The 20,242-nt window shown below is 39.6% G+C and overlaps 1 protein-coding gene across 5 annotated transcripts; it reads right to left on the bottom strand.

Annotated features, from left to right (window-relative positions):
- Window positions 1-9,893: 9,893 nt before the first annotated feature.
- Window positions 9,894-18,697, bottom strand: PTP4A1 (protein tyrosine phosphatase 4A1). Of its 5 annotated transcripts, none has more exons than XM_027601766.1 (6): window positions 18,411-18,697; window positions 14,390-14,937; window positions 13,259-13,351; window positions 12,807-12,937; window positions 11,752-11,826; window positions 9,894-11,317 (listed from the first exon to the last, which is right to left on the bottom strand). In XM_027601766.1, the coding sequence occupies exons 2-6, from the start codon at window positions 14,492-14,494 to the stop codon at window positions 11,200-11,202; spliced, it is 522 nt and encodes a 173-aa protein (XP_027457567.1). In that variant the 5' UTR covers window positions 14,495-14,937; window positions 18,411-18,697; the 3' UTR covers window positions 9,894-11,199. The 5 variants fall into 5 exon arrangements, with proteins under 5 accessions (XP_027457567.1, XP_027457568.1, XP_027457569.1 ...); XM_027601767.1 differs by having other exon boundaries at window positions 14,390-14,934; window positions 18,411-18,619; XM_027601768.1 differs by lacking the exon at window positions 18,411-18,697 and adding an exon at window positions 17,517-17,637.
- Between the last annotated feature and the right edge of the window lie 1,545 nt (window positions 18,698-20,242).

The following is a 20,242-nucleotide window of genomic DNA, read 5'->3' on the forward strand; positions in this document are numbered from 1 at the left end:
TTTATTTATTTGAGAGAGAGAGAGAGGGAGAGAGCATGCGAATGGGGAAGGGACAGATGGAGGAGAAGGTGAGAAGGGGACACCCACTGAGTTGGAGGTGGCCCATGGTGGGGGTTTGATCTCAGAACCCTGAGCTGGACGCCCAACCTACTGAGCCCCATAGCTTTCTTTTTTTAAAGTTTATTTTTTTAGTAATCTCTACGTCCAATGTGGGGCTTAAACTCACAACCCTAAGATCAAGGGTTACATGCCCTTCCGACTGAGCCAGTCAGGTACCCCTAGCATCATCACTTTTGATAGCCCAGTTCTCTAAGGATTGGCAAGCAACTTCACCTTTTAAAATGAAATCATGCTTAATCAGTGACTGCGAATTGGAGAAGTTACAGGCTTTATTTTACTTAAGCAACATGATTGCTTTTATCTTACAGAAAGAAAATTGGTTTTAAAATTGTATGTTTATTTTTAAATATATTCACATGGTTCAGAATTTAAAAGGAGTACCTATGAAGACATCTTACCAAAACCAAACAAACAAACTTTGATTTGAATGAATCTTTATCACTAACAATTTACGGAAAATACAAACGCACCGATGAGCATGTTGAATGCTACCATGTGAACGCAGTTGGCAACAACCAGAATACAGAAACATCTATAAACCAAATAGTCCAATTTCTTCAACAAATAAATTACAAAGGACAAAAAAGTAATTGAGAGAGAATCTATAAATTAAGAGAAACATGCCAACCAATTGCAATGTATGCAATTTATGTGAATCCTAAGTTGAACAATCTTAAAAAAAAATTCATGAGACAATCAGGGAAATTTGAACAGTGATTAGATACATTGGATACTTAATGATGTTAAGCAATTATTGTCAATTTTTAGGTCTGATATAATATTGTGGTATGTTTCAAAAAGATAAATTATCATTTAGCAAATATATTTGGATGAAATGATGTTCTATCAGGCAGTTGCTTCAAATAACCCATTGGGGTATTTTTGTATCAGGTATATCTATTGCTGCATAACAAATTACCTCAAAATTTAGCAACTTAAAACAACCAACATTTATCTCACCGTTTCTGTGGGTCAGAAATCCAGAAGTAGCTTGGCTACTTGGCTTGGTGGCCCTGGCTCAGGGTGTCTGTGGTCATCAGAAGGCTGGAGAATCTGCTTTCAAGTTTATTCAGCCGTGGTTGCCTGACTTCAATTCCTCTGGCTGCAGCTAAACACCTCACTTTTCATACTTTCTATAGGCTCCTTGGGTGTCCTCAAGATGTTGTAGCTGGCTTCCCCAAGAGCAGAGCCCAAGATGTAGCTGTAGTTTTTTTTATAACCTAATCCCAGAAGTGATGCACCATCACTTCTGCTATATTCTGTCGGTCATGCAGACAAACCCGGGCACAGTGTAAAATGCGACCACTAATGGGAATACATAACAGGGGACAAGGATCGTTAGGGCCATCTTAGAAGCTGGCTATGACATTGAGCCACTGTTCTATGGGCTTAGGTCAAGCTTCTGTCCATTCTTGATCTTCATAAACCCATACCCTGACTGGTGGACCACAATGGTATGTCCGATTTCAGTGTAAGTTCAAGTGATTGTCTAGTATAATTCCCAGAAGTTTTGGATATTTCCCTTCCCTCAGTGCAGAGTCGACTGTTCAACAGACTCCAGGGAAGGCTTGGAGGAAAATGCACCATAAACACTGGCCGAAGAGTGGCAAAGTCCTTTCAGACTCTGAATTGTCTTAGATTTGGGAATTGGAAAAGATCATGAATCCCACGACAGGGACTTGAATTATGTTTTCTGGCCAGAAGACCCATACTTAGTGGAAGAGTAGGGGTGTCAGGTGGCACATTATAAGCTGTCCATCTATTTCATTTCTAGGGATTCCATGATGAACTAGTCACCACCACAGAACCCAGAAACAAATTAACACTAATTACCATTACATCCCTGGGGCTTATTATAGTAATTTCACCTATCATATCTCTAACAATCTAGCACTGTCACCTGACCTCTAACACTCCAAGATCTCATTTTTCGCCTTGGAGTTGGGTGATCCAATTCCTTTGTGGTATCCTGCAATATTATTTCCTCTATACAGAAGACACCCACTGCAGAGCTCACCATAGAAAGTGGTGTCATCATCCCTAACCTATTTCTTAATGCCTTGGTAAATGGCAAGTCCTCTGGATTACCACAGAAGCTACAGTTCAGGTTGCATATAATACATCCATGTCAACATTCCCATTTCCTTATGCATTTGAATAGCTTTTTCTAAAGCAGTGTTTCTGAAAGGGTTTTCCTAGGACCAGCAGCTGCACCTGAGAACTCATTAGAAATTCAAATACACAGATCCCAGTCTAGACCTACTAAATTAGAAATTCTGGGGATAGGGTGCAGTAATCTGTGTTTTAACAAGCCCTCAGGTGATTCTGATGCAGGCTTAAGTTTGAGAATCACCATCTTTGTGAATAAAGGTAGGGTGGAAAAACCACTTGACTACTGTAGTTTCAACATAACTAAAAATTTCTCATATTATTATTTACTTTAAAAATTAAAGTTATAGGGCCTCTGAGTGGCTCAGTCAGTGTGTCTGACTCTTGACTTCGACTCAGGTCATGAGATCAAGCCCCACATCAGGCTCCATGCTTAGAGGGAAATCTGCTTGGGATTCTCTCTTTCCCTCTCCCTCTGCCCTTGCTCCCCACTTTTGTGTGCCCCCCATCTCTCTCTAAATAAAATAAATCTTCAAAAGAATTAAAGTTATAATTCAGAGAAAGGAATTGCTTATTTTGAGCAAAACCTAAAAACATAAGAAAACTGTAGAAAGAGGTGAAAGAAACTGAATGCTGGAAGGGCTAGAAAAATTATTTTACTTTTTAAAAAAATATTTTATTTTTAAGTAATCTCAGGACTGGAACTCACAACCCTGAGATCAAGATTGCATGCCCCTACTGGCTGAGCCAGCCAGATGCCCCTATTTTCCTTCCTATTGGGTTTGGGAATTTATTTTTGTATCTTTCATATGGAATAAAAAGATCACCCCAAGGCCCAATTTCAAAGGAATGGGGTACTGTTTAGCTTTGTGAACTCTGTTAACAGTCAGAAAAAGAGTCTTCATTCATTGATGGTACTGTCAGAGTTGTTAGAACTAAGTCAGTCATTTTTTTCACCCATCAGGAAATAGAATTGGTGGGCAGAATCATTTTTCAAGTAGAAATTGTTGGTAATTTTAGATTCCCATAAGGAACAACTTGATTTGTATGTGCAACCAGATAAGCAACTCAATGCCAAGTTGGAAGTTTATCCTGTTGAGGTTTTGCTGTTTGAGCTGCACTTTTGTGATGGGTTTGAGTATTTAGATGCACCAAAGAGCCCTATCAAACCTGGCAGTATTGTCATGCATAGCATATGTATGAGGCATACCTACAGCTATCATTAACGATTTTTTTTAAAGATTTTACTTATTTGACAGAGAGAGACACAGCGAGAGAAGGAACACAAGCAGGGGGAGCGGGAGAGGGAGAAGCAGGCTCCCCACCGAGCAGGGAGCCCAACACGGGGGCTTGATCTCAGGAATCTGGGATCATGACCTGAGCCGAAGGCAGACGCTTAACGACTGAGCCACCCAGGTGCCCCAGCTGTCATTAATGTTTGTTTAAATATTTCCTTTCTTTGAATCTGTGTTTTAATGACATTCAGCTGGTAGCTACCCATGAAAATTATTTGAATATACCTTTCCAACAGAAGCAGTTTAATATACTTCTTTTGCAATCCAGAACCTTTAGGGAGAGGTTATTTTTGTTTAGATAACACTGTTATGCTATACACAAAAGTGCAAGTTTAAAATTTTGATCTCTAGCCTAAATTCCATGAAGGCAGGGACCAAGTTGGTCCTCATTACTTTGTCTTCAGTGCCAAATACGTGGTACATAATGCTTATTCAATGAATGTCTATGGAATTAACGAACAATTTCCTGATTCTAGTTAATTGAAAAATTCAATAGCTCTCTGAAGGCTTTTGCCTCTCTTCTTGCCCCTACCCCTGCCAACAAACCAGAAGAACCTCTACTGTTTTTTAAAAAGAAAAAGTGCTTCTTACCTAGAAGAATATGTATGCTTTGAACTGACAAAAAGCATCTAATAATCGTATTTGGCATTTAATAAGTGAATAAATCCCAGCAAACATAATAACTAGTCATAAAATACTAACTAGGAAAAACAGAACAATGTCTTACATGGCTTTAAGTATGCTTTTCGTACTATGCTAATTTTTTAAAAAGGTGTTCTTTTTTAAAAAATATAGATTTATTTATTTATTCGTTCATTTATTTATTTATTTAGAATGTGTGTGAGTGGGGGAGGGGCAGAGGAAGAGGGACAGAGAAAATCTCAAACATCCTCTTGGCTGAGCACGGAGCCAGACTCTGGGTTTGACCTTACAACCCTGAAATCATGACGTGAGCCGAAATTAGGAGTAGGCCCTTATCCTTACCGACTGAGCTACCCAGGAACTCTTAGTATGCTAATTTTTTCAATGATTTAATTCAAATTAGGGAAATCCCCGGGCAGAGATTTCTCTGAAACCCTGTGCTTTGCGAAAGAAATAGGTATTTAAGTATGTTGAAAGAGAGTACAGGTGGGGGGCACCTGGGTGGCTCAGTAGGTCAAGCAGCTGCTTTCAGCTCAGGTCATGATCCCAGGGTCCTGGGATCGAGTCCCGCGTCAGGCTCCCTGCTCGGCGGGGAGCCTGCTTCTCCCTCTCCCTCAGCCTACCTCTCTGCCTACCTGTGCTGTCAAATAAATAAAATCTTTAAAATAAAAAAAAAGAAAGAGGGTACAGGTGGGAGGTGGGGCTAGTTGTTAATAGTCGTTAAGTATTGTCATGTTATAGGTTTTGCATTATGACAATTACAGAAACCAACTAATGGGTTGGTTTCCCTCAGGTTGAACTGAATTCTTGGCTGACAAGAAATAGGAATTATTGGTGAAGTTCTTATCAACAGTTTGGCTGGGCTTCTAGTGCGAAAACTTCTAGTAGTTTTTAAAAATTTTTTAAATCGATTTATTTTTATTTAAATTCAATTAACATATAAATGTATTACTAGTTTCAGAGGCAGAGGTCAGTGATTCATCAGTCTTATATAATACCCAGTGCTCATTACACCATGTGCTCTCCTTAATGTCCATCACCCAGTTCTAGTAGGTTTTTTTTAAATTTTTTGTGTTAATCACCATACATTACATCATTAGTTTTTGATGTAGTGTTCCATGATTCTTTGTTTAAACACCCAGTGCTTCATGCAGAATGTGCCCTTTAATACCCATCACCAGGCTAACCCATCCTCCCACCTCCCTCCCCTCTAGAACCCTCAGTTTGTTTCTGAGTCCATAGTCTCTCATGGTTCATCTCCCCCTCCGATTTCCCCCCTTCATTGTTTTCCTCCCGCTTTTTTTTTTTAACATACATTGTATTATTTGTTTCAGAGGTACAGATCTGTGATTCAACAGTCTTGCACAGTCTAGAAGGTTTTTGATGAACACAGACTGAATAAAAGAATTATAGTGAGTCACACCTATCCAGATCTGATTAGATCGAATAGAAGCTGAACTGTTGATTATTCCTTCGAACTAGGGGCTCTTTTTAGCTATACATTATTTGAGTCCCTATGTAAATTAAGTTCTAGGGAAGCAAAATATAGTATTTTCATTGATGAACATCCACTTATAAAATTAGTCTACAAGTAGTTCTCCCTAATTAACATTAGCATTGTGAATTACATCCAAACCCATCTGTTGGTCATTTTTTTTTGCCAGTGTAGCCAACAACACAATGTAAACATATGCAAGTGAAATTTAAGTTTCAGTATTATTCAAAGTCAATGAAAGTGCTTTTGGAGAACTGCTCAAATCACAACCGAGCAGGGGGAGCGGCAGAGGGAGAAGCAGGCTCCCTGCTGAGCAAGGAGCCCGATGTGGGACTTGATCCTAGGACTCTGGAATCATGACCTGAGCCGAAGGCAAACACTTAACCTACTGAGCCACCCAGGCATTCCCCCAAAAGTTATTAGATGAGTTTCTGGTAGAGTTAAATCAATTAAAAATTGGAAGGAAGAAAATTTATATGGATGCCATAGTACATGCCGTAGTAGCTTCAAGACAAATTATCTGAATAACTGGTTAAGAAGGATCTTTGGGAAAAAGCCCTGGAATATTTTTGCAAAAATGAACAACTCCGTGATCACAGTTCATAAATTAAAAGTGAAATGAACATTATGTTGTTGATCTTACCATTGTTTTTGGATAAATTATATTCTGCCCCCCCAAAAATCAACACTTGATTAAATTGAAATTGACTGAACGAGCTGTTTATTAATGTAGATCCTTCCATTGTCACTTTTTAAAAAGTGTGTTTATATGTATTAGTTTGTGTAAGTGGATAATATCGTTTTCTGAAAACACGTTCTGCAGAATACCGTAGTCCCAAACAGCCATCTGTGAAAAAAAGGAACCCCGAGTTGTACAGAGTATTTTGTTTCCCACTCTCTACTAGTCTCCCTTCTGCTCTGTGCCCAAAGGGTTTATCACAGACTCCAGGTTCCTTTGGCCTGCCTTCTTCTTGGATTGGGCTAAGGGAGAATGGGGAGATAAGCAGGACATTAAAGGAGATGGGGAAATGGAGATAGATATTTATTCCTGGCTCTCTCCCCTCCCTTCTGCGGGATTGCCGCGAGTTAGTTGGCTGTCTACTAGAGTCACAGCTCCTGTGAGGCAGTCCTCTCCATCTAGCTGTTCTTTCCAATTGTCAACTGCTTCCGCCTTCCTTGCCTCTTTAGGCCTGGAGATGGTAACAGTACTGCATTCTCCCTTGTTGGTTTCCCTCTATTAAATGTTTTCAATTGACCACTGGGAATGTACCATCTGTTTCCTTCTGGGAGCTGACTTATTCAATAGTTGTATTATTATATTGTACTCTTGGAAAGATAAAAAATTTAAATTAACACAGTAAAAGCATTAGCAGTAAATAATATCTAAGTTTAGGTCAGTGTTTGCCAAACTTATTTATTCATGGCACCATTTTTCTAAGAACATCCCTTGAACATTTTAGATTATAAAATTTGTCTTAAAACATACAAAGCCAAATGTAATGGTTTATAGTTCTGATGATGAAGGGCAATCATAAATATCTGTAATTGTTCTGTGCTCTGTGTGAAACACTGATGGGCTGAAGGTCTACAGAGGTATATAAGCCTAAGGCTGTTAGCCCATAGCATCAATGTGTCCCAAATGGCTGTGCTTTTTAAATTCAACTTAGTTTTCAGTCCAAGTCTTTCAGTATCAGGTTGACAAGTACATCTTGCCCATGTGCTTCTCTCCCCATGCTCTACGTCTTACCTCTAGTCTGGCAGGAGACCAAATTACAAATGCTGGCTAAAATTACTCTAAAATACTATTAAATAGGCTTAAATAAACAAACACCTTTGATTCCCTAATAAGCACACACTTGGATGCCTAAACTTCATGCCATCTATTTCGGTTGCTTGGGAACTTTATCCCCTATGCCTGATATTTCAGTTATGTGGGATGTTACTGTTGGTATGCTCTTTAAAAAATAAATTTACTTTAGGGGCACCTGGCTGGCTCAAGTGGGTAGAGTATGTGAATCTTGATCTCAGGGTTGTGAGTTCAAGCCCCACGGGCATAGAGCTTACTTAAAAACAAACAAACAAACAAAAACCAGAAGTAAATAAGTTTACTTTATAAACTGTGATGTGGTAGCAATTACTGCTGTAAATTTCTAGCTTTTCAGCACAATAGGATTGCATTTTTTGTGCTGGTGGCTATGTGACCAGTTCTATTCGATGAGTTGGATATAAGTGTTATGATTTCTTAGTGAAGAACTTAATTATCAAAGACCTTTTGTCACAACTAGCACTGTTCTATAGAGAAGATGCTCCATCAGCTTGGGTGGACGGATATGAAGCCTAAGTAGGGAATAGCTAAATAATTTTCAGGGTTGGTTATTTCTGCAGCATTATCCTAGCCTATCCTGATTTACTTCAAAAAGGGTCTCGTAAAAAAAGGAAAAGTTTCAATCTAAATGAAGACATTTACACAATCACACGGTGGTCAGTGTTTTAAAGAAAATGAGTTCCATAGACAGTACAGGAACTCCTAAAACCTGTAACAACTGATTACACTAAAAGGGTCAGGCATGTCTTCATAGCTGTGCGTAGTAGTCACATGTTTGAATCCCTGCATTTTATTTTTTTTTAAGATTTTGAGTAGGGCAAGGGACAGAGGGAAAGAATTTCAAGCAGACTCCCTGCTGAACATGGAGCCAGACGGAGGGACTCAATTCAACAACTCCAAGATGACCTGAGCTGAAAGCAAGTCACTCAACTGACTGAGCCACCCGGGTACCCTGAATCCCTGCATTCTACTTATCAGATAGTCACCCAACTGGAGCCTTATAGCCCTTATGTATAAAATTGGGAAAATACAGGATTTTAAGATAATCAAATTATGAAAATTACCTGACAAAAAGATCCTTAATGGTAGCTATCATAATAGCTCTATTAATTGGTCAGTCTGGCAATACATATCCAGGTTTTGCTTTCAACTGAAGGACTGCATTCTCTTGTTATGATTCAGTAATCACATTACTTACTTGTCAGCATTATGGTTCCTATAGACAGGCCTAGTCAACTAGTCACTATTTACAGCATCCTATTGACAGAAATTGTTATCCAAAACCAAGTAACCAAATTTTCAAACACCATCTGTTAACTTCTTATATTCAAGATCTCAACTCATTTTTTCTATTTTATTTCTTATTAGATATAAGGAATCTCCCAGAATGTATAATGGGTATTTCTATAGTCATATTTACAAGACACAAAATATTTGGATAAAAAGCAAATTTCATCATTTGTATACTGTACAGATGAGGTTTATAAATTGATTTTAAGCACCATATATATACAATCCAATACCACAAACCAACGTTTCAAACTCAAGATGTTTCATTCATCATGATGGCACCTCCTCTCAATGAACAAATGCTGTTTTATGGGCTGTGTGATAGTAGCAATTATCACTGTTATCAATTACACAAAATTATCAAATTATCTTCAGGGGCAGGCTGCATTTAAAAAAGAACAAAAAAACCCAGGTTAAATAACTAGTCCCAATTACAAAAGATCTAAGATTTAAAGAACTAAGGGTCCCTAGGGACCCCTCCTTATTCCTTTTACCTTGGCTCTAAGTTTCAAAAACGGTGTATATTAGGAATATATAGAATATATAAAGAGATGGAAGCAAAATCTTTAAAACAATGTGGAGTACCATTTTTTTCTGAATCTCAGTTTTACCTATTAAAAAAAAAATCAGACAAGGACATCTGTCCCTTTTAGATTAACATGAGCTATGCAAAGGAAGCACTTTAGATTACTGAAAGAAATTTAACATTAGGCCCTCATGTGCCAAATATTATATTCAAATATCAAAACCTATAAAGGCATCCATTATTTGCAAATAAGAAAATGGGCTCAGAAGTTGCCCAGAACAAGTTATTGTTTGGTGGAACTGAGCTTCAAATTAAGGCCTTCCTCTACAGTTTCTCAATATAGCATAGTACACTGGTTCAAAATTATTTAAACCTTTAAAAATGAAAGTCTATAATGGAAAGTACTTTTAATATTAAGCAGTTCTCATGACTGTAACAAATTGTGTCGATAAAGAGCTTACTAAATGTCAACTTCATTTAATCCTTCATTTGTTAAAAAAAAAAAAAGAGGACATACTTCGAATGGCACTAAGTGAAGCATAATTCATTTCTGTCATTTTCTACAAAATAAGTTAACTTTAAGCCAAACAATTTCAATGATGATAAATGCATTTCATTATTTATTTAGATGTTTAAGCTCTCGCACTAGATTTTTACAAGCTGGTGAACACTGACAAATTATTTCTCCCACAGAACTATAACCACACATTCCCAGACAGTATAAATATATGGTTGAACTAACATTAATACACATCACCATTTTATCAATTACATAATAAAACAAATTATCAAGTATCCAAATATTAAGTTACACAGCTCAAAAGGCATATAAAATATTAGATGTCTGCTCAATTCATTAGCAGAAACCCACTTTTTTTTTTTGCAAGAGAGGTTGGGAAGAGAAGGAAAAAAAAAATCACACTTCAAACAAAAATAAGTTGGTAAACAACTTCAGTTAAGAAAAAAAATTACAAGAATTTCAGAAATTTTATGATTAAGAATTGTTTTAGCTACAACAAAGCATCTCTACCTTTTAAAAAAATATTTACTAAATTAAAGAGCATATTCTACATGTTCTGCACGAGACAAAGGCAACATTTTACTAAAAATACTTAATAGCCCCCTCCCGTTCTTTTTTCAGGCCCTCCCTGTAAGTTGCACCCCAAAGTGCAAACATTAAAATTAACTGTAAGGCTTTTTTGTCTGGAGACATTAAAGACATGTGCTTCTGTACAACGTAGATTTTCAAAATGGAGGTTTTCTATAACACCACAAAATGAAATTTGTTGAAAGACATGAAATAATCATTGTAAGACTTGGTTTAAAAAAAAAAAAAAAAAGTTGAGCAAACCTGATGTATACTGGTATGAATGTGGGAGATGTAAACATAAAGTGAGCAGGCAAATAACCATATAGGCCCTAATTTCTATGTTTGAAATGACTGAAGGAATAAACCACATAAGGTCCAGAGTGTTCATAGTTCCTGGGATTTTAGTTCTGTATGATACTAAAAATATACAAGTATTGTGCTGGGTATTTTGGCACCTAATCTTTCTAAATTTCTTATATATTGATAAGATTCTGGCATGGGAACAGATTTAAAGACATAACTCAATACTGCATGATTTCAGGAAAGGTCAATTGGTACAAGTGATAAGCACATTTTAAACGCGGTAAAGCAAAAATCTTTTGCTAAGTGTCCAAATAGGTTGATCGTAACCCAAACACAGAGGTTGCAATTCTGTCAAACTTGTGGCCTGATAAAACTGCTTTCCAATACTCCTATGGAAGCTTCATTAGACTTAATCACGAAGCCAACATGTTGGCTAGTATGTATGACAAATTAGGTCCTGTTTCAAGTTCCACTTCCAAGGCAATTACATCAGGTACCCCAGTTTTATTGAATGCAACAGTTGTTTCTATGACCATTGGAGTCTTTGAAGCGCAGCCGCATTTTAGGACGATACTTCTCCAAATACAAAAGTTGCTTGCTGTTAAAAGCTCCACGCCGCTTTCTAGATGAAGAAAAACAAAATATGAAGTTACTAAGCAAAATCCCTCCACATTACCATTTACTATGCTATAGACAATTATCATCTCTCGTGGCAATTTATCTTTTGATTATCATGCTGCGACTTAATGCTTAATTTATGGATAGGCATACATGTGGAATGGAAAAAGGATACTAAAAAGTCTTAAATCTTGAGTGTTGGTTACAATAGTCAAAATTTATATATCCACTTATATGAGATCTGAGAAAAGAATTTACTGATTAGAATCTCTGTAATACGAGCACTTACAAGGAGTGTAAGTAAGATCTTATTTCCTGGTTTTAATACTATCTTAAAAATGAATGTAATGGTTAGATGGGCTGTGGGGGAAAAACTTTCTGTAGTAATAAAATCCACTGACAATGAAGAAATGAACAAAAAATTCATTATATACTTACTGTCTTATGAACTGTACTGCATCTTCATATTTCATTCCACCTTCAATTAATGCTAGGGCAACAAGCACTGGGGCTCTGGTAGGATAAGAATTTTGATAAACCACTTTTTTCAAAATCAAGTCCTAGAAAATTCAACACTCTAAACTTTCATTTCCTAACCCAAAATTACTATTATTTACCACCCTTCCTATGTAATACCTTATAGTAAATGTTGACTTCTTGTGAAAAAATTAATAAAAGCATCAGCATTTCCCTACCAAACTCAGCCCTTTACCTAGAACCAAAAATAAACTATACCCTTGTTACAAATGAATCTAGAAATTAAGACTTGTATTATTCGAAGTGAATCTTAAAAAAATTTAAGGGGGTAAATCTTGATAAATGCAGATAATTTTTTCTGAATCCAAGCAGTAAAAAATATTTCCTATTTAAAAAAAATTTTTTTTGAAAGGTCATGAACTCCTTTTCCTAAACATCTTCTGGAAATGTTTGCTTCCTTTTTTGTTTATCAATGAGACTGTGACACAGTTGCATGCCAAACCCCCCAGGGCCATCAATGCTCATTTTACTTTTCCCCACTAGAAAAGAACTTTTTTTTGGTGGTGGGGATGGAGGGCAGTGATAGTGACTTACAAATCTGGATATGAATATTTGGGCGTTACTGGTAATGAGTTCCCACTGAATCGGAATCTCCAGGATCAAGAACGCTCTCAAAAGTACACCATATGCAACGCAAACCACCTTAGAAATGATTCGTAATTCTTTTTCACAGTGAGCTTGGACAATGATTCCAATATCATTGATATAACCCAGCACACACAATTAATTCTATAAGTAATTGTGCCCACAGAGACAAGTGTAAATTACAACTACAGCATTTGTTAGTTCCAGCTGTACTGGAACACATTATTTTATTACATTCACCTACTTTTAAATTTAATTTAATATGTAACCTAACAAAGCAAATTGACTCACAAAGTGATAACTGAATTTTTCCTGGACTCAAAATCAAGTTTTTACTAGAATCAAGGCCAATACTTAAGAAATTCTCTTACCTCCCAAGGCCTGCAACACAATGAACAGCAATACAACAACCAGGTTCTTCACGAAACTTAATTTTTACAAGACTTAACCAGTCATCAACAATCTGGTTGGATGGTGGTGCACCATCATCAAAAGGCCAATCCTAAGTCAAAATAAACATTTTAGATTTTTTAATATAAATGCCAACTAATACTTCTAAATTTCTACCACTCAGATGTCTTCAAAAGCATTTTAATATGCTTAAACATGTGTTGTATGAAACCCCACTGTCAATGAAATGCATATAAATTCCGAATCTTTATAAAGATCTCATTACTTTAGAGCTTTGCTTAACTTTCATCTTTATTTAGAAATTAAGATGCTGCACACTTTTGTAATAACTTAAAAAAAAAAAAAATCAAGCTTTTTGAAGTTGATCATTTTGTAGCACAGTATCAAACCCAAAGAGCTATTAAACACTTACGAGAACATGGATGCCTTCTTTCTCCACAAGAGTAGTGTCATAAGTTGCTTCACATACTCTTACTATTGTTGTAACTCCATACTTCTTAAGTTCCTGGATAAAACATACATAAAAAATAATTAATGAAGTCTTTATAACCATGTTATTACTGCTCACCAATTGTTCAAAAGGTATTGCTAGTTAACAAAAAATCAAGGAATGAATGGTACAACCTATGTATGTTTAACAGGAAAGTGAAATCTTGTTATTTATTTATTTATTATTTTTTCACACCACCCACATTCACAACTCAACTCTGGGAAGTGAAATCCTGCTTTAAATGACAACACTAGAATAAGCATAAAAGAGCAATATTAAACATCACATATATTTTTAATAAACGAAAAAAAAAATCCTGTGGTCCTTCATACATGGAAGGTGTTTACAGTCATGGTAACACCGGCTATATGGAAATGAAGTACTAACAAAAGAGAGAAGCAATTCAGAGACAAAGGTAAACAGAACCCAAAGGAATCACTCATGACTACAAGTTATCTGACTTGACTTGATTACATTAACTACTTTAACTTTTGCTCATTGGCAGTACACATGGTAATTTAGAATCTTAAAGGTATATTCAAAGACTCTAAAATCCGGTAAGTACAGTGTAAAAAACCCCACATCATTTAAAACGACAAGCTTTAAGACTCATAATCCATTATTACTAATTATAATTAGTAGCTAAAAATTGGCTTCGAAGCATCAAATAGGGTCCAAGACATTAACTTTGGTTACAGTATTAGTCATTAGACTAAGCAGATATATGAACAATCTCTAAGTGGCAGTCTTCCTTCTATAAATTTCTTGTATGTGAGAATTATACTGACCTCATAGAGATTTAAATAAACAAACTGTGAGGCATGAACACCTAGATGATCTTATTATAAATCCAAACTAATTCAAGTACATGTCCTTGTTTGAAAATGTACAAAATAATTTCCTGTAACCTAAAGAAAAAACTGATATTTCATTTCTTGAAATTCAACTGTAGGCATACCAACAAAATTTTTCTAAACTATTTATTCTGTTTGCTAAAAAACCTCACCATTAACCTGCAATCAGTTTAAGACATTAAAAAGCATCGAGCCTTACCTCTATAAATTTGTTTAAGGTCGCATTGGTTGGATTGTGTGTAATAAGAAATCTCATGTTCTTGTATGTGACTTCCACAGGAGCTGGGCGGTTCATTCGAGCCATGTTAATTTGGTTAAAAAACACTCAATAGGGTTATGAAAGAATTTAAAAAATTGAATACAGAAATGACGCAAAGAAACTGAGTCTACTTCAATATACTCCACTTGAAATTCTCAGTGCTTTGAGTATGAAGTTGGGAGTAATGGGAAATGAAATGAACCTCCTAACAAGAAGCAGCAATTCTTCAATCCAGTAATACTGAGGCAATAGAAAGGAAGTGCACTGAGGTTTACCCCATCCAGGTCAGAACTCTTGTAAAATGCTCTGTGGATTTCAATTCAACACTTCTGTGTCCAGGTTAACCACTCTTACGGGGGCTTCTTGGTGGAGTAGTAATGAATTTCTACAGTTCACTTGTCTGCATAGAGGTCGTGCTGTGCCTGGCAGTAATCTCCACTGCCCTTCAGAAACTCCATAAATGTGTGACCAAGAACACCACAGAACTGCTGTTTAAAAGAAAAAAAAGAGAGAGAAGAAAAAAGTTGTTTTCCAATTCAAAGGAACATATTATGCTTTTGTAGCATGTAAGTGCACAACTGTCTTTTCAAATTTGGGTCCAAGCCACCTTTTCAACTTTTACTTAAACCACAAAATATAAGGGTAATTACAAATTAAATCAATAACCGTAAAACAAGCATTCACAGATTACTTTAAATTGAAATTACTGGCCTAATACAGAGACCCCTCAAAGAATACCACTGTTACATTTAGACAGTATCACTTACACATACTCTTCCACTAATTATTCATTTTAAATAGCTGGTGGCTTTATAGTATCATAAAATCTACAACTTTCTATATTGATTTTTCCAGCTTATAAAATATTTTTACATATTGTAAACTTCATGAAAACTTTGGAAGCTGTTAGTCCTTGCATAATTTAGTTACTCCTCTAAAGACTCAACTAATATATTTTTTAAATTTTTATTTAAATAATCTTTACATCTAACGTGGGGCTCAAACTTACAACCCTGAGATCAAGAATCATAGGCTCTACCAACTGAGCCAGCCAGGCGCCCTTCAACCAATATGTTCTTAAGAGGAAGACAAGAAACTGGTTTTCAAAATGCTTCCACATACACTATCTCATTTGATCCCTAACCTATTAATTTACAATTCCCTTTTAACAGATTTTCCTTATCTGAGTCTCTGGAAGTTAATCAACTTGTTATATGAAATATTACAAGGATTAACGTTAATAAAGTTAAAAAAAAAAGACGTGTGTGCTAAGGAGTAAAGAGAGGAATAAGAAAAATTGATAGGTTAACAAGAGTACTAAGTGCCAGCCACTGCCCCAAACACTTTATATGTATTCTCAAGGGCAAATTACCAAGTAAAATCTTTTAACCAAAGATTCCCTTAGTTTATATTTAAGCATTTCAAAAGCTTAAAATTAAATTCAAAGTATTTTCATTTTGTACCTTTAAATAGCATTCTGCACCATGCTATAGGTTCTAGAACAATTTTGCTAATTTTGAAGAATTCATATGGAGATCTAGCAGATCAGTGAAAAACAGCAAGTCAAAAACCCAGTTCATTTTCCTGTCAAAACAAAGAACTAGCCTCAGGAGTCATTTCTTGCAAGGTTGTCCCACAAGAAAGAGGACTTTCATTATTCCAAATTTGTTCAAAGGAGCCCTTAGAGATTATTCCTTCATGTATTTGCTAGTTGGGTTCAAACATTAGTGACTACCATCAAGTAAACTTGGCTCTATTACAGTGAACACAGACAGCAATAATCTGGAAAATAATTTCAGTTACACTTTTCACCTCAAATCCTAAATATTACTTCCTTAGAATAAAAAAAGTGAATTCTGGCAGCTTTTCCATGTCATACAATGAATTAAAGAAGTCATTTGTAAAGCTGTTAAGTGCAACGACTCGTGGCTTAGTATTCTGATTTCCAGATACTATCTTTTTTCAATTGAAAGCAGATGTATGAGAAAGACAGTGTTTCACATCACGACTTCCACATTTAACAGCTAAAATTCCTGTTACAGCTGAGTTTGGCCATCTCTCTTTATATAAGCAAGTTCATCAGGAAGCAGAAAAAGCAACAGAAATAACTCACTTAGTGGAGCCATCCAGTGGCTGGGGGGGGAACTTCCACCAAAAGAGCAGTGACCCCAACTACCTAACATCTTCTCATAACATTCCCTCATTACCAATTTCCTTGCCACAGGAAAAACTATCCACAATAGGCAGCTCAGAAATACCAAGGCATTTCTTCCCCCTCCCATCTATCATTCCATATAATCACAATAATATACACGGGGGTGGGGGCGGGAGCAAAGCAATTTCTGTGCAGAAGCTTAAATCAGTTTGTCAGATTGCAGAGTCAAAGCAATTAATCCGTATAACCACCACTCTGTCCAACAGTTCGTTGTAAAGTTTGTTCCAGACCTACTATACCTTAAGTAATGCACCTAGCATAGAGGATATGTAAAATGCTGCTTTAGTCCTGGGAATGACCTAGCTTTTTGGTTTTCAACTGATTTACTGCCATTGAACAAAATTCGTATAAAAAGAGTAACAGGAAGCACTGCCTCAGAATCTGGATCCCAAGCAGGTCGACGGTTCCAACTACAGTGCAAATAACAACTTAATACTCTTGGAATGGTAGAAGGCTTCCACGGACAGAAGATAAACCTCAGAATTCTGGCTCTGGTTGGCTGCTGTTGCCACAAGCCAAAAGCAGGCAACAACATATTACACCAAGGATTTCAGGAACAGTTCTAAATAGTCCCCGATTAAAAGGCGCCATCCAGGGCCCCAAAGATTGGCAGGGAAAAGTGCATACTGGTGCCCAGCCGTGGACTCCTTCGCTTCAGTGCAACAGTAGTCCTGGCAGTTTCCAAGGCGCTCAGACCCAGACCATTTCTCCACCGACTTGCCCCAGAGAAAGGACAAGACTCAACTTGTTCCCATTATCCAGAGCCCGAAGTGGGGCGTTAAATCCGGAACAGCTCGAATTACCAGGTGGAGACTAAGGGCACAGGGCGGGGCAGGGAGTCGGTCTCCTCACCTAGCAGAGTGTTGCTCTAGCCCCCGCCAAGGGTGCAGCTCGCGGAAAGCCCCCGATGGCCGCAGCTCCGCGCACGCGGCGGTGCACGCCGGGGCCCGCCCGCGGCGCCCCCTCTCCGCGCCGCAATCACGGGTTCGCGCCGCGCCTTCCGTCAGGCGCGGAGGCCGAAGCCATTTTGTCTGGGGCGCCGGTCCGAGCAGCGGAGCACAAGGGTGGCTGCACCAGGCGCCTGTCCCGTGCCGGCCCCCGAGCCCGGAGACCTCCCGGTCGAGACCGTTATCAGCCTCGCCGGCCGCCCCGCCTACCCCACGCCGGCCCGAGTCTGGTGTCGACCCCGCCGCCGCCGCGCCCTCCCCGTATCCGGCTCCGCAGTGACACGCGCAGCCCTTGCCCCACCCCGGGCCACGTCTCCCGCTTCCCAGGCGGGCCGCTCTCTTTCGGCCAAACAAAGGGGCGTCGGGACGCCGCGGAGCCCGCCGGGCCCTGGGCAGGCGCGCCAGACCGGAGGGCCAAGGGCGGAGGCGGCGGTCACAAAGCGGCTTTTGTGCCGCCCCGCCCGGCCTGCTGCGGTGGCCGAAACCGCCCCCACCCGCCGCGCAGGCCCGGCCGCACTGTCCCGGCCGCCGCCGGCTCGGCAGGGACAAGGAAGTGGGTGCCTCCGGCAGTCAACCGCCAACCCGCAGCCCCGTGGACCCCAGCGTCCGCCTCCCCGCAGCCAGCCCCACCGTCCGGCCACAGGGCCGTACTCCGGCCCCCTCCTGCCAGGGACCCACCGGAACTGCGTGCCGGGGCGGTGGGGAGCGGACGCCGGGCTCCGAACAAAGGCGACGGTGGGGATGGGGGGGCCGGTCGTGGAGCCCCGGCTCCAGAGGCGGCGGTGCGACGGATACTCACAGGAATATGTTTACTCATTGAAGATTGTGGCCTAATCATACAGCCGGTCCCGAGGCGGCGGCGACACAGGCGGCGGCGGTGGCGGCGGCTGCAGGGCAGGGGGTAGCGGTGGTCGTCGCGGGGCGGCGGCGGCTTTACAGGCGGCGGCGGGGGCACAAGACTCTACCATGCAGTGAGCGGCTCCGAGAAGAGCGCGTAGCCCAGCCGGCCCGCAGTAGAGGGAGCCAATACGCGCGCCGAGGCGCCCTTGCGTCACAAGCCCTCCGTTTTATAGCCGGCGCGACGTGCGAACTCCTGGCCACCAATCGTGGCCGGGGGCCCCCGGCCGAGCGCCGACGGGCGGGGGCGGAAGCCCGCCCCCCGCGGACGTCACCGCGCGGCGGCCGCTGCCGGTGTAAACCGGTTGATGAATGGCGAAGTGCTGCAGTCGTAGCATCCCCCGGGCAGGGGAGGGAAGGGGCCGTGGAGGGACTCAGGGGCTGAGCAAGCCTGGGGTAGGGAAGGCCTGGGAGCGGGAGATTACAATCTATCGGCTGGAAGGAATCACGCCGGAAACCCTGGCTCTCATAGTTCAAACCGCCGAGGAGTGCGCACATGTCACATGGGGAGCTTTGAAGTTGCCTCAACTTAAAATGCAATCCCTTCAGGGCCGGAACCGTGGCTCAGTCCCGATCCTACTTTATTCGGCCTTAAGTCAAACCACAGTCATCGTTGCCAGCGGTTTATCTTGGCACCTGCGCCACTACGATTTCCGTCATCAAATAATATTTATGTCGCACGACCGCTGTACCCGGTGACTCAACACCTTGAATGCCACGGCCCTAGGCTCGGACAAGGTGAATACTTGTCGCCGGGGGCACTTTCAAGCGGGGAGAAACTTTTGCTATGGGAGACTGGGAGAGTACCTCGTGAGGCAGATAAAGCTCCGTGCTCCCTATAGTCTTTTTTGGTCACGCCTCCATACTACATACGCGGGCAACTGCAGTTGGCTCAGTTGTGGCATTTCCGAAATCACATGTATCCTTTGTACGGCTGCTCACTTGATGTGTTGTCACAGATAATAAAAGGTTAGTCACTGCTAAAAGGAAGCGTTTTTAAAAATTAAGAATCTTTGGTTATGTCAAGGACTGCTGTAATTCTTTGCATCAAAGCTAAAGCTTTTTTTTTTTTTTTTCCATTTTCAGTTCTGTTCCTCCACTGTTTTCATAATTTAGGCCTTTAAGAAGTAAAGCCCTATCATGATTGTTTTGTGCTACACAAGGGCAACTTTGTCACTTATAATCTGGAAACCCTTTCTCCTCTACATTATGGAAGGACTAAACAGGACTTTTACCTGCTTTGAAGAACTCGGTTTTCTACGAACACTGAGACCTTTTGTTTGCTGTTTTCACTGAGCAGTAGATTGGAGACGGCTTTAGGGATCAAATTGTGTTCTCAGTCACGGTACTGCAGTATTTTAGGATTTGTTAGTACTTTTATTTAGAGTGCTTGGGTAGTTATTCAACATTCTTATAAACATATACTCTGTAAACAAAGTAAGCACTTTTGGAAAAAGGAATTGTGTCAGGCTTTTACAGAAGCAAAGGTAAAATCATCTTCATTTTAAAGAAATTACTCGCTTAGGAAACTTTTGAATACATCTAACTCAAGGAAAACTAAAGAGCTTGAGAAACAATGTCCTTTTACAAATAAACTTTAAAAGGGAGTAAATATCTTAAAGTACTATGTCAAAAAAAAATATTTAAAAAATCTTGGGGTGGGAGGGACCTTCCTAAGTAGGTCAGGGAACTCAAGTCACAAAGAAAGAGATAGATTTCATTATATAAAAATTA

Source organism: Zalophus californianus, chromosome 7 (genome assembly GCF_009762305.2).
Source record: "Zalophus californianus isolate mZalCal1 chromosome 7, mZalCal1.pri.v2, whole genome shotgun sequence".
Classification (NCBI taxonomy): Eukaryota; Metazoa; Chordata; class Mammalia; order Carnivora; family Otariidae; genus Zalophus; species Zalophus californianus.